Genomic DNA, 14,044 nt, shown 5'->3' with positions numbered 1-14,044 from the left:
TAAAGCCTCGTAAAATCGTTGTCATCATAGTTTGCGATATTGTAAATTAGACCATTAAATAGTGATGGCTGCAACTTTATGTCTGGAGTTACAGCATAGGCTGACAAAGCATCTTTAAATATTGCTTGTATTGAGTGTGGTGAATAGTTATTATTTGGAATTGCTGGACCATAAGACTTGAACTCGGATATGTAAATTTTCGGTCTAACTATTACTCGCTCAGGCTCTTCTTCTGCCCTTCGTTTCGGTCGTGTGCTCGACACTTTTATAGTCTCTATCAGATTCAACTTAAGAGGCAATGGAGGCGCAAAAGCAAAATGCTTCATGGCATCGCTCTCGAAATACCAATACTTCTGGCCCATATTAAGAACTATACCAGCCTGTTCAAGAAAGTCCGTGCCAATCAAATTCCGATTACTGGTAGCATTAGGTAACACCATGAACTCAATATTGAGACATCGACCTCCAATAATTATTTTGCACACAGTGGACAAGCATTCTTGCGTAGAAGTACTACCCTCAGCTAACGTGAATTCACATTTCGGTATTTACAACCTTTAAAGTCCAGGATAGACTTTAGATTAGCGCTCGCTACGCTAGTACGTGCACCACAATCAAAAAATTCTTGACCTGGTACACCGAAACGTTATACGTTGACCATAGGTATGTCTCTTCCAATACCATTCGCAGTTATTGGATTAAAATTCACGAAACCTTCCCCGAGTTGATTTTTGTTCCGACATGTTGCACAATTTGCGCGATTAACGCCTGGGGTATTACAACCATAGCAAGCAAATTTAGGCTTAACAGTTACTGTCTGTGCAATTGCCACTGACTGAGCTTCCGCAGCATCGGCCTTTTGTTTTTTGAAACAGTTTACCGGAGTGACCTTTCTTTCGACACAAATTGCAACGCAATGCCACTTCACTGTTAACACTCTTTGCAGTTTGATCGGAGTTTCCACTCCTACGTTCACTTAGAAAAGTTCGGCTTCTTGAGCCTCGCTGAGCAAATCTTCATAAGATGATATCTTCCGTCGGCTTACTCTTTCCCATATTTGTGCGTGCACCATACCAAACAGCATATCTAGTTGTTCTGCTTCGGCAGGAACGACATCTAGCTGCGAAAATAACGCTCGCTTTTTCCGAACAAAGGTTTTCGTCGGGTCACTCTTCTGTTGCTTTAAATCAAAGACTTCGGCATAAATTCGCCAGGCCGGTTTTGAAGGTGAAAAACCTTCGCGCAGTCTACGTGTAACGTCTGCAAAATCAACGACTTGCTCCTTAACGCCACGCCACCATTCTGCGGCATCACCCCCAAGTATCATTGGCATTCCTTTAACCGCGTCCATATCCGCAATTTTCTCCACCGCTTTGAAAGTTGAAATTGCCGCAATGAACTCTGCCACTTTTGCTGGACTACGCTCACCATTGTAACGCGCACTGTGCGGTCATTGCTGGTGTGAACCAAACTTATCAACCGCTCGAATTGCTCCGTTGTGAAGGATACAGCCATGCCGCTTTGCAGTCTTGAGCTTCTTATTGAAAAATTGGGCAAATTGGGCACTTTGTTGGCCGCCAGTTGTAAAGTTGTATTTATTCTATTATAAAATATAGTTTATACGGAATGGGTAAAGTTGTTTTTATCTTATTATAGAATGTAATTTAATCAAACGGAATGTCTTGTATTTTAACAAACGGAATGTATTGTATTTTTAACGCCGATTACCAAACGGAATGTGTCCTTTCCAAAAGCGCGCAGGCTTTTTATAGGCAAAATCAATCCTATTGAAAAATTAAAATTTAGAGTTTGAAAAATACATCTAGTAGTCATTACAATTTTAGGGCATTGCCATATAAGAAAACTTTAAATTAAATCTTAACAAGTTGAAGGTACTGCCATATAAAAATAAATACATTAATAATTTATAAAATATAAGTATGCTACAACTGTTAATAACAATTTTGATTAGCGAGAAACTTTGTCAGTAAATTTAATCAGATGTAGTACCTTTTGTTCAGAATTGCATTTGAAATGTTTTCACACTAGATAATTATAACAACTGTTAGAAACTATTACCATTCGGGTTTTTTGCACAAAAAACTAACCTGAAAGAAAACAGTTGGTTGTAATTTACACAAATAAAATAAGGAGCATTTTATCATAAGACACCCCTAATTTTTCAAAGTATTTTAATTTATAGATTTCAGAGGAAAATAAAAATTTCACACATCGATTAAAGTAACAAAAGTTATCTGTTTCGTTACAGAATTTAGAACTCTTTTAATACATAAAGAAAAAATTTAGCAAAAACACAAAATAACCTTTTTTCCATCGATTCTGCTAACTTTTAAAGTAAATTTACATCTAGAGAAGCTCATTCTGCCTTAATTGCGACCTTAATCTCGTTGGTCTTGTCAAATTGGCGATTGTTGGCGTAAACTCTTTTGACTAATATACCCCAAATGTTTTCTATTGGGTTTAGATCCAGAGAACGCGCCGGAAATGGGGCAACATTAAAAATATTCCAAATATCTTACGGTGTCCCCGTTGGTGTCTAGGTGTTTTTCTGCAAACTGAAGACGCGCCAGCTTGTGCCGTGATAATTTTAAATGATGCGCTAAACTGTTGTTTTTGAAACCTTCTGCCTGTTTTTTTTTGCAATTAATGTGATTGACAAGCCTGAACCCTTGTAGGCCACAATTTTTCCATGCTCCTCTTGTGATAATATTGAATCCCTCGGCATTTTAGGTGAAATGACGCCAAATAAAAGCTACTCCGGAAAGTAAAAGCGAGTTAATGGTAGTTCAAAAATTGTATACTAAAGGTGTCTTATGATTATGAAACGCACCTTATAACCTCTAAAAATGTTGAGCTTGAAAAAAATTACTGTAACAAAATATTAAAGAACTAAATAATGAGTGGCTCTCTAAACATATAAATTACCATGCCCGATTCGCGCGTCATGGTTGGAAATTTGAACCCGACCGTTCTTGCGCATCTTGGACTTTATTATCACTTATAGCCTAGAAATAAAAGTAACCAATATTTTGCGTTAATGCGCTTAGGGAGCCAGTCATAATTTTTGTTAAAATCATTTAGTTAATTTTATTAGGAAAAACTCAATCCCATTTTTCTACATTTTATTAGGAATATTTTACACTTTTGAATACACAATACACAAATATCGGGTATTCATGAATCTTGCAAATTCAGAAATGCTCTGGTTATTGGTAAAGCTTACCAAAACTTGGCATATGTCGACTGGCTCATCAGTTCTTTCACAAGCGAAGTGTACCTACCCGGTCGATACTGGATAGATATCAGTAATTAGTTAGAAATGTTCAATCGGTTGGATTCTGTGCGGTGATGAGTCTCACTTCTGGTTCAATGAAAATGTCAATTAAAAAAACTTTCGCTTGCACCCCGAAAAGCGGACTGTTTTGTGCAATGTGAGGGACATAATCGAATATTACTTCAAAACCGAAGCTAACACTGTTTTTGTTGTTGTTGTAGCGGTTCATCAAGACCTGCCAGTCATCGTCTATCTCATCTAACGGAAGGCGCTGGACACATGCTGTTTCGACGAGTTTCGTTTCGTTCGTTTCAAGTCTAAAACATAATTTCTCTTTATGTAGGTATGTAAATAGGTGTTTAATATCGCGCGGGGTACCTTCACATGCCGGACTTTTGTTGAGTAAGTTAAGGTGGACTCTGAATGGTCCTGCCCATTAACCTACTACAAATCCTCAACATAATTGTGCTAAAGTGATGCAGGCCTCAGTAGGCATCTAAAGCTCTTCGGCTGTGATGGATGGTGATTGGGCTCCGACGACGGCATTCGGAGGTCGGAAGTTTACGAAGTTAATAGAGCAGTGCGGAAATGGCGACCGTTATAGAGTAGGCAAATGTTTCTTTGGTTCCAAAAGTTAACTCATTTTAATTTAAGGTGCACCCGAATAAACCAGCAGTTACAGCAAAAGCTTGGAAACTAATATCGAGCAAACCATTAAATTGTCTGAAAAAATAGTAAAAAATTTGAGTTCCAACAAATAACCTTCTGGAGATGAGCTTGAATTTGTTTTAAGAAAACGGCTATTTATAGAATCCAACCTTTTGTTCAAACTTTTCGGCGTGAGCTGGACCGGTAAATTGATTCAAATTTTATTTATTATATCTTTGCTTATTTTTGGCTTGGGCGAATGTTGGGGATTGTCTTAAACTGGTGCAATACAAATTGCTTCACTTACACAATTTTTTCCACTACATCTACAGTTTTTGGAATAAAGTATCGCAAGCCACACAAATAGTTTCTTTGCGTAGCACAATTATAAGCGAGTAAAGCTGTTGGAAACGGATAACCGCAATAATAATTCTAGAATTAATTTAATTAAAATTAAAAAACAAAATTCTCATTGAAACGACTACTGCCAATATTTCCGTTACATACGCTCTATTGTGAAAATTTGCAGCAACTGTGCCTGGCGCCCTCTATTGCAATTAGGGCAAGACCGAAATAATTTAACTCGCCAGCAGAGTGTACTAATTGGAATAAGTATTTAACGTACGAGGACATGAAATTAACACTTTGATTATTTGTTCAATGTACCCCTTTGAACCATTTTTCAATTGAAATGGAAAAATTGAATTTATTGATTGAAAAAACATAGCGCATTGTTCTATCGTGTAAAATTCTACATATGTCTATTTGACAAATTTGAAAGATGACATAAAAAAAGCTCTTGTCTAGAAATTATTCACTACTGACACTAGGCGTCACGTTTGAAAGGCCCTTTATTAGCGTGCAGAGAGTGCGACATCTGCTGAGATTTATTCTGAGCTTTTGTCCGAAATTTGTACGGGGTGATTTTGACATTTCACATATATTCTGTTTCGTTAGTTTTTTGCGGATCTGGCAACATTACTTCCTCTCTTAAACTATGAAATATTTAACATTAGAATGCTTTTACAATAGTTCTTTGCCAGTTTTAAAATAGTTCGTTATGATATTATGATGGATCTTATATATATTTTGCTTGAAGTTTTATTTATGAATTGTCTCAGCACAGGGCGCCATCTACCGATTGTATTTGGAGATTTTGTCCGAAATTATCATGGCCGCCAATTTGACATTTGTGGAAAATCTTGTGGATCTGGTAATACCGTCAACGCTAACCTTCCTTTTTACATTAATTTCTGTGCGGCGTACACGTGTTTTTCAAAATGGCACCCAGCGCAAATGCTAAAAAATCTGCCAAAACGGGCAAAAAGAACCATAAGCACCCGGTAAATAAATTACTCAGCGGGGGAATTCTGCGCTACTCCAAGAGCCAGGTAAAAATTATGGAAATATGTGGAAATGAAAGCACCTGAAAATGAACCTTTTCGGCAGCGTGGTGACAATATTGCCTTTGCCATTGGCAAGTGCGTCTTGTTTTTTAACACTTCTAATCAGAATTTGGAAGTTACATTTATTTGGAATTGGATATCGCGCATTCCATTCAGTTGTTATTTGTGTAAAATATTTCATTGTGATATGTGATTGTTTATAAAGTGTCGAAAGTGGTGCCCTTGGTGCTTTGTTATCCACATAACAAATAATTCATTTTACTTTTAATTTTATGGTATAGAACTGAAATAAGCCACATTTCTTATATTTTTTCATTTACAGATGTACAAGCGTCGTGCTCTGTACCGTTTGAAGAATGTGAAGCAACCCATTGTTCCAAAAGTCAAGATACCCATCAAGAAAGTGAAGAAGATCAATGGCCCCAAGAACGGCGGTGAACGTACTGTGTATTTGAAGAAACCCAAAGCCAACTACCCAACCAAACGTTTTGTCAAGAAGCGTCCTGCTAAATCTTACTTCAGCAACCACCAGCGCAACATTCGTCGCAATCTCGTCCCTGGACGTGTGCTAATTTTGTTGGCTGGTCGTCACCAAGGTAAACGTGTTGTACTGTTGAAGGTATTGAACTCTGGACTGTTGCTTGTTACCGGTCCATTTGCATTGAACTCCTGCCCATTGCGTCGCATTTCGCAACGTTTCGTCATTGGTACATCCTCAAAGGTGGATTTGGGCGATCTCAAAGTGCCAGAGCACTTAGACGATGCCTACTTCCGTCGTTTGAAAATCAAGAAGGATAAAAAATCCGGTGAGGGTGATATTTTCGCTGTCAAGAAGGAACGTTTCGTCCCCAATGAACAGCGCAAGAAGGACCAGAAGGAAGTTGATGCTGCAGTGCTTAAGGCTATCAAAGCGCATCCAGAAGGCAAATTCTTCAAGAAATATCTTCAAAATATGTTTGCTTTGCACTCATCGCAGTACCCCCATCGTTTGCGATTCTAAACTTTGCATTGACGTCAAAAATGTGAATGTAAACGTACATTCAGGTTGTCTAGGATTTTCTTATTTTTAATTTTTATGTCAACACAAAGTAAAAGAAAAAAATATACAATTTAAAAAAATTGGAATACAGTCTAATGATTAGTATGGAATTTGAGGGGCTTGCTGAGGCATTTTAGGAAACAGCTTAATTATTTGGAACGCAAAATTACCTGCTGGAAATATAAATAATGATAATACGGTGAATTTTAGGTAAGTTTAAATTATAATAATTTCAGTTCGTTCAAGTTTATTTATATTTCTTACATTTTGATTAACTTACTTAACATATAATAAATTAATTAAATTCTGTAAAATTTGATGATTTATTAAAGTTAAATGACGAATGCTGCTTCACAAGATTCTAAATACCTTTCCGAACAAAAACTTAACCTGCTTAGTATGAATTAGAGTTGCTTGTATCTGAATGATGTTGTTGTGCAGCATAAACATTCCCCATACATACACGGGAAATACTGCTGAGGTGACAGTCCCTGGCCGGATATAAAACTGATTCGTTTCGGTTACGTAGAACCGACGTTCGCGGGAACGATAGTTCTTCGTTTTTACGGTTCGTCTTACGAACGCTCTGCCACAAAAGATCAAAAACCTTGGAAGTACAGGGCACTTTAAAAATTAACTCCTACATTATTTCACCCACTAAGTAGCTAAAATGCACGTACACATACATCCATATATTTTCTTCTAGTGGGTCGTGTTCTCTTACTTCCCCTTTTTACAGCCTACTACTTCCCTTTGTAAAATAACTTATGGCTGTGTGCTTGATTATTATAAATAAATGAATAACTTGGTTAGCAATTCGACTGAACTTACCGAATAATGTAGCTTGTATGCTTCTACAGGAATTATGACCTCATCATTTGATGAAAAACGCTTGCCATGCATAAATTTGTTTTGGTCTGCAAACAGATGGAAGACGCAGAATCTGGTGAAGAAGGTGGCTGTTCCAATAATTCGAACTTTAATTCATGGATTTTAGGCATTGTAAAAATGCTCTTGAGCCTCGGTGCATTGTCGTGATGAAAATAATTTTTTTTTAATTGAAAACTGGACCTTTTTTCACGATTTTTGTCCTTCAGCTGGTCTAAAAGGTTACAATAATATTCAGATATTATTGTTTTGCCAGTTTGCATGTAAACCACCAGTAAATTCCTTTCGCATTCCAATCACTTGGCCGATTTCTAGACACGAACTCGTTTCGGAACCGAAGAACCAGGTTCACACCACTCTTTAACCTCTTGTTTTGATGTAGAATCATGGTAATAGACGCAAGTCCCCTTCATAGTGATAAATCGACGCGTATAATCCACTTTATATATTCAAAAACGCTCTAAATGTTGCTGCGAAAGTCGCATACGAATGCGTTTTTCTTTCATTGTTAGTGAATGTGGCACCTATTGTGCACACAGCTTTCTGAAACCCAATACTTCAGTCAAAATATTGTTTACACTGACTAATGAAATGCCTAGGGCTTCTACTAAATCTCTTTCGGTTCCTCGACGATTTTTCAATACAATTTCTTGTATTTTTTACATAATAATTTTCTAACTTTATAAGCCAAACAATAACTTGAATATTTTGCATGTTTTGTTTGACCTATAAAAAAAGGACCAGACCAAACTTTTATAAAGGAAAGAATTTCTCTTCTAACCACTAGCAGAACATATATCCCTAGAAGCATATCATAAAACACAATTGTATTTGCACAACGAATGGTTGTTGGAGATTCTTCATCACTTTATTTTTCACAGAAGAGATTACAATGCCGATTAAATAACAGGTAAGTATCTTTTTATAAATAGCAGCAATTAAAAAATATATCTACTTACAAAAATGAGTAAAACGATCAAATATAAATATTATAAAATATACTAAAATCAAAATTAATTTATGCAATGATTACTTAAGCTATTAGTCACTGTTAGTAAAATGGATTTTAGGTTAAATACACAATTTATAGAAATCACAATGTAAATTGTGTTTTACATAGGCATAATTAAGCACTAAATCAGCTTAGCGTCTTTATAGGGATTATATTGCACATTTGAAATTAATTTATTCCAAGCCCATTGAATATTTAAACTTGCGCCTTCCTTGTATGTACCACATAGTCTCGTGATAAGATCTTGGTAGTATCTGGTGTACAGTCTCATTTGATTTATATGTACTATAGAAGACGTTTGTAGTGACTTGACCACTGCCGCCACCACTTGTGTCCAATACATCAATAACTGTCATTATTTGCAGATAATTCAATTCGGTATACACCACATAGGAGGTTAGTTTTATAAACGAAGTAACCGGGACAGGCTTCTCGAAGCTAATGTCGCAAATATGCATCAATTTGGGACGTGTGCCGCAATACAGGAAAGCAGCTGTCCAGCTGCTTTCCAAACCTAAACGCATTAAAAATCCACCGAACACTGTATTGTGTGCATTGCGATGCTCCGGAAAGCATGGTATCGTTGTAACTGTACTCCATTCAGACATCCAACGCGCATTCGACGGTAACAAACGTTTATTCAGCTCCATAGTATTGGTATGTGTGGTACGCTTATAGATGTCATACATTAAGGATTGCTCAAAATCGTTTGGTTCTACTTTAAATATCGATTGTGCTTGTATCATTTGGCGTCGCTTTTTGCGCTCCTCACCACCGGAAAGTATCTGTTTCTCCTCCTCCGTGGCTGGTGCAATTGGATTAACCGGAGCCGGCCCGGTATTGGTAGCATTGCGTGCACCCATGAGAAATAGCGCACGAGTTATTTTCTTATAAACGTCATGATGCTTTTGCTCTAGCCACACAACGATTTCCATGGAACTCCGTCCTACCCAAGACATATGCCCAGAAATACGTATATCTTGCTTGACATCGGTTATTAGGTCGCTGAACGTCACTTTATCAACCAGTATTGTGACAAAAGTGTATGGCAAGTTGACATTGGCGGGAAGGGTGGGCACTTTAATATGCTGATGAGCAACCCAAACTACAAAGAGGAATTATTATAACTTTAAATCAGACAGTGGCATGCAATAAACAACAAATTGACTATTGTAATTAAATATAAAAGATAAATATAGGGTTAAGTTATAACGCGTATTGAAAAAAAAATATATTAAAAAAAAAATAATGGAAGAACGCGTAATCAAAAAAAAAAAAAAACAAAAAAAGAATAAACAAATATATAAATATCGGAAGACCTCGTATTCCAAATAAAAAATATTTGAAAAACACATATTCAAACAAAAAACCCGTCTTGTTGTGTCACTCTTTCATACATATTCATTCATAAACATTATGATGAATACAGAAGTAAACTTTACACAACATAAAATAAGGACTGGCTGTAATTTCTGCATATTTTGTATATACTCGTAACACTCATCTACAAAATGATCGATGTGAAACCACATGCGAAAATTGTTCTTCGTCTTATTAGAATTTATACTATCGAAATCTGTCAATCTAGAACAATAGGTCTGCCCATGAAGCAAATAATTTGAAATAATTTTTACAAATTATCAAGTTTCGGTGTTCATGTATCCAAAAAACTTGCAATGTAGGGGAAAGTGAGAGAGCAAATTACATTTTGAGGGTAAGTTGCTAGTTTTACTGGATACATTTTAACTTGTAAGAATTTGCAAGTAATCGCAAAGTAAAAATACACACAAATTAAAATTTGCGAATTGAGTCAAAATTCGAAATTTAAAAATAAAAATCGGGATTAAAATGAAGTATGTAAGTAACTATATTTAAGATAAAATTTACAAAGTTTGTTTGAAGTCAGGTATTAAATAGGAATCGGTCAATGACGTAGAGGTATGTAATTCTGAACGATAGCCTCCAGTCACCGTTGCTGCACTTTTCGAAATACAAATCGAAAGCATTGAAAGTTTTTTTTTTTAAACGAGGTAGCTCTAAAGATTTTTTTTTTAATTTTTGTAATTTTTTCCGCCAAACATTCATTCATTTGAAAAATTTGCAAATTGTTACTGGTTCTGCGTTCATGTGCTTTTTTTAATATTTTTCTCTTTGAGGAAATTAAGTTACTGGATAATGCACGAACAGACCTAATATTGCGCATGCCTGACATTGACAAGGACATGGTAAAAAATTTGCCTATCTACAATCTTACTTAAAATATGGTTGGGTAAATAAATTCACTTGTCGAAAAAGTAAAGTATCACCTTATTAAAAAGGTGATAGTAAATGAAAATAAATAATTTTTTAGTGAAAAATACATGTGAATATGTTACATGTGTGTTACTTATGTTTCGAACCAAAATTATTTATTTTTAACAAACATGTTTTTTTTGTCATAATAGAAGTACTGGGGACAAGGGTACGCAAATGGAGATATGTATATTGGGCAAATAACGACCATTGCGACAAAAAATAGTCTTATAAATAAAAATATTAGAATCAATGGACTGATTTCAGTAGATTTTAAAGAAAATCTAAAAAAAAAAACATTTCTGTTCTATGTTTTTAAATAGTTAATGGCTTGTTAGAAAGACAGTATTTTTTCTTTCAAGTCCACCACCCAAGAAAACCCTCTGGATCCAACCTGTCGAAAACAGCAAGTTTCCTATGCCTACCGTTAAATGAGCTAGACGAAGACGACCGGTAATCTATATTGCACTGACAGGGTTAAGTAAGCTGCTATAACAATAACAACCCATCGGAATCGTTCCCACGATCCGGCCAAGGATAGTCACTTCAGCAGCATTCTCCGTATATGTATGAGGAATTTTTATGCTGCTACAACAACAACCCATCAGAGTGACCCTATTCTACGATAATAATGCTATGATACATTTATACCGTAATAAAAGAAATGCCGACAGAATTAGTATCGTAGGCCTATGTAGCTAGTGTGATCTATTAATTTAAAAAAAATTCATATTGCTCCAATAAATAACAATAATCGACAGAATTTCAAAACATGTATATAGCTTAGACGTCGAAATCGTTTATAACGGCTAAACAAATAATAGCTTATGTGCAATTTATTTAATAGTGGTTTTGCACTTTTACCGCCGTTATATAAAACTATCTACTGAAAACTCATTTGCCAATTGCCATAAGACATGTGCAAGTACCTGCAAAAGCATCCATATCTTCCATTAGACGACCCATTCGTACGTTACCCAAATGTGAGACGTAATTGTCTTGTAGTTCCAAATCAGTACTAAGTGGGAGCAGCGCCGACGTGTAGGAATCCTGCATTGCACGTGCGGGTAAGTCCTCCGCTTTCGGGGTATACTTTAGTAAATGTTCCCGACTTTTTGGTATGGGACAGTAGCCCCTCTCCAGCCCCAAACGCTGCATGATTTCAGTTAGCACTGTAATAGTGATTCATAAGCACATTCATACATATGTACATATATAAATGAAAGTCCACTGGTCGTATAAATATTAAAATCATTTTAGTTTCACCTTCATTCATCGTATATATGGGTGGGGGTGCATCCTGCCCCTTTAAGGCCGTTGCGAAATTCGCGGAACTATAAAAATTTAATGATTGTCTGATGTTACTGTCCTTGAAATTATTATCTATACATATTCATTTGTATGACTTACAGCAAGGCTGGTCTCGCAGACAGTTGTTGACGTAACAAGACATGCGTGCCTTTTTGCAGTACTCTTATCATTTTTATTTTGCTATAACTTAAAAGTCTAATAAGAATATCGCCTTAATATACATGAAGTACCTACGCTTCACTTAGTAATGTCTGACTGGATTTTGTTTACGATTCACCTTATCTTCGAAAGAAGGGCTGCCAAGAGCTAAAGCATAACATTCAAAAATAAGCCAATAAAATTCCATGACATCACAGCAGAGAATTACAGACATGCATTTATATGCACTTAATTTTAAGGAGTATTTTATTGCAATATAAAAAAAAAAATTTTCTGACACAAACTAAAGATATGTCCATATTGTCCCTCCGATTCTATTGTAAATATTTGTTTGTTAGTAGTCAGGTAGAATGTTGAACACAGTATCACATTTCATCTACGAAATTCGCAAAAATGGTAGCATATAACTTCACATCTGTTCATTTCATTTCACGTGTATTCTTACGTTCTTCCAGTCGGTCGTTGTTCATGCGGCAACGAAACAACAAGGATGTTAATTTTTTCACCAATGCTATCTCAGTTTTTGAAGACGTTAGTTGAAGTCAGCTGTCATATCCATTATTACGTCAGCAAATCAGCTAATTCCTTCAAACGTGCTGACAGCCAATTAACGATTTGATGTTGGCCACACCTTTGCGTTCTGTACTTCTTTGTACAATACAACCCAAGGTGGATTTATTATAGGTGACAGCATTCACCCAGCTGAATTTTTCGCCGCAGATATGGCTTACGTCAAAATGATATGCTTTGTTTGTATGTATTGGTATGTTTACATTCGTATTGTATTGTATTTTGACTTGATGCTTGTACCAAAGGCAACAACAAATACATGTAGGGTTTTACTTATATGTGGTTGCTGTCACCTATAATAAATTCGCCTTGATACAACCGTGTTTCCGTCAATTGATTACAGTTTCGGGTGAAAGTTAAGCTGTGTAGACATGGTCATAATTGTATTCAAACCTGACATGGCATGATATCATTTTGTTCGTGTATAGTTTTGTGCTTTCCAAATTTCATGCTTGAGTAAAAGTGTGAAGAAAATTTAAAATTTAAATATTATTTGAGTGACCGGATATGTATGAAATCGTTGAATTTGGTTTGAGTAATAAGTACTAAAATTTTATTTGCGCAAGCTGTTAATTTGCAACTGATTTCAGCATGACCCTGTAAGCAACGTATTTTCTTCCTATTGTTGTGCGATTGTTGTCCCTGTCAGTGCGATTTTGATACCGGTCTTCTTCGTCTAGCTCATCTAACGGTAGGCCCAGAAAACGTGCTGTTTCAAAAGGTTTAGTCCAGAGGGAGGGGGTGTTAGGTGAGTAGATTTGATGGGGCTAGTGAAAGGTGGTTAGTGTCGTACGGTGTGCCTTCCATGCCGGACATATATTGGGTATGTCGGTGTCGATTCTTGATAAGTAAAAGTTCAACCTGCTACAATATCCAGAACGCAATTGTGCCAAAGTTACTCGAGTCTCCAATGACGGCATTAAGATATTGGTGCATTATGTGCTGCAACTCACTTTAAAAACTATCATTTCCCTTGATTTTAATTATTAGTTTCGTAACTTAGCTTTCTTGAAATTAATTGGGTATTTTATTGCTTCTGTTCTCATTCTTATAATGCCTTAATTTTATCTTTATGTGGTATATTTTTATCAATGAAATAAATTTTGTTTGTTTACAACGAATAAAAATATACATATATTCTCTAAAAAACCAGCACGCAACGTTTGATTTTTAGTCATAATTGCCTACTTTTACAGACAGAAACATTTTTTTTTTCGAGTATATTTGTCTTCGCTGGAAAATAACTGAGCAGACAGAAAAAGTTTTTCGAAACAAAATTAAACAGTTAAATGGTTAATGCTTTGTATTTTTTTCTTTGTTAAATGATCTTGTGGGCAATGACCCACAGTTGTGATATTGAACTCTTTTTTCAAGTTTTGTTCTTATTAAACAAATTACTTATTGACACACGACTAGTAAAATAA

At 35.8% G+C, this 14,044-nt stretch overlaps 4 protein-coding genes across 6 annotated transcripts in view; 1 reads left to right on the top strand and 3 right to left on the bottom strand.

Moving 5' to 3' along the window:
• The window catches only part of LOC128871708 (uncharacterized), a 29,649-nt gene extending 25,213 nt beyond the window's left edge, over nt 1–4,436 (bottom strand). For all 3 annotated transcript variants that reach the window (XR_008456058.1, XM_054113682.1, XM_054113683.1), the window contains exon 1: nt 4,251–4,436. The gene's annotated coding sequence lies outside the window, so the exon portion shown is untranslated. The remainder of the gene's footprint in view (nt 1–4,250) is intronic.
• Nucleotides 977–1,351, bottom strand: LOC128865225 (activity-regulated cytoskeleton associated protein 1-like). The gene has a single exon (XM_054105391.1). It carries the CDS (start codon nt 1,349–1,351, stop codon nt 977–979), a length of 375 nt encoding a protein of 124 aa, XP_053961366.1.
• Nucleotides 4,437–5,175: 739 nt separating the features above from the next.
• On the top strand, nt 5,176–6,474 carry LOC128871706 (60S ribosomal protein L6). The gene is made up of 2 exons (XM_054113681.1): nt 5,176–5,334; nt 5,672–6,474. Exons 1-2 carry the CDS (start codon nt 5,224–5,226, stop codon nt 6,347–6,349), a joined length of 789 nt encoding a protein of 262 aa, XP_053969656.1. The 5' UTR covers nt 5,176–5,223; the 3' UTR covers nt 6,350–6,474.
• Nucleotides 6,475–8,101: 1,627 nt separating this feature from the next.
• Nucleotides 8,102–12,197, bottom strand: LOC128871705 (acyl-coenzyme A thioesterase 9, mitochondrial-like). Its single transcript, XM_054113680.1, has 5 exons — nt 12,126–12,197; nt 11,991–12,071; nt 11,847–11,914; nt 11,510–11,752; nt 8,102–9,393 (listed from the first exon to the last, which is right to left on the bottom strand). The coding sequence occupies exons 2-5, from the start codon at nt 12,059–12,061 to the stop codon at nt 8,462–8,464; spliced, it is 1,314 nt and encodes a 437-aa protein (XP_053969655.1). The 5' UTR covers nt 12,062–12,071; nt 12,126–12,197; the 3' UTR covers nt 8,102–8,461.
• Nucleotides 12,198–14,044: the final 1,847 nt, after the last annotated feature.

The sequence above is a fragment of the Anastrepha ludens genome, chromosome 2 (assembly GCF_028408465.1).
Source record: "Anastrepha ludens isolate Willacy chromosome 2, idAnaLude1.1, whole genome shotgun sequence".
NCBI lineage: Eukaryota > Metazoa > Arthropoda > Insecta > Diptera > Tephritidae > Anastrepha > Anastrepha ludens.
Note: the sequence above shows the minus strand (reverse complement) of the source record. Positions and strands in the feature narration are given on the sequence as shown.

What these genes read in the sequence shown, in the direction of transcription:
- LOC128865225 (XM_054105391.1), bottom strand. Translation starts at nt 1,351, where the DNA reads ATGGACGCGGTTAAAGGAATGCCAATGATACTTGGGGGTGATGCCGCA.
- LOC128871705 (XM_054113680.1), bottom strand. Translation starts at nt 12,061, where the DNA reads ATGATAAGAGTACTGCAAAAAGGCACGCATGTCTTGTTACGTCAACAA. An exon ending in CATATATACGATGAATGAAG is followed by an intron (nt 11,753 to 11,846) that starts GTGAAACTAAAA and finishes TCACTATTACAG; the next exon opens with TGCTAACTGAAATCATGCAG. An exon ending in AGATATGGATGCTTTTGCAG is followed by an intron (nt 9,394 to 11,509) that starts GTACTTGCACAT and finishes TCCTCTTTGTAG; the next exon opens with TTTGGGTTGCTCATCAGCAT.
- LOC128871706 (XM_054113681.1), top strand. Translation starts at nt 5,224, where the DNA reads ATGGCACCCAGCGCAAATGCTAAAAAATCTGCCAAAACGGGCAAAAAG. An exon ending in TGCGCTACTCCAAGAGCCAG is followed by an intron (nt 5,335 to 5,671) that starts GTAAAAATTATG and finishes TTTCATTTACAG; the next exon opens with ATGTACAAGCGTCGTGCTCT.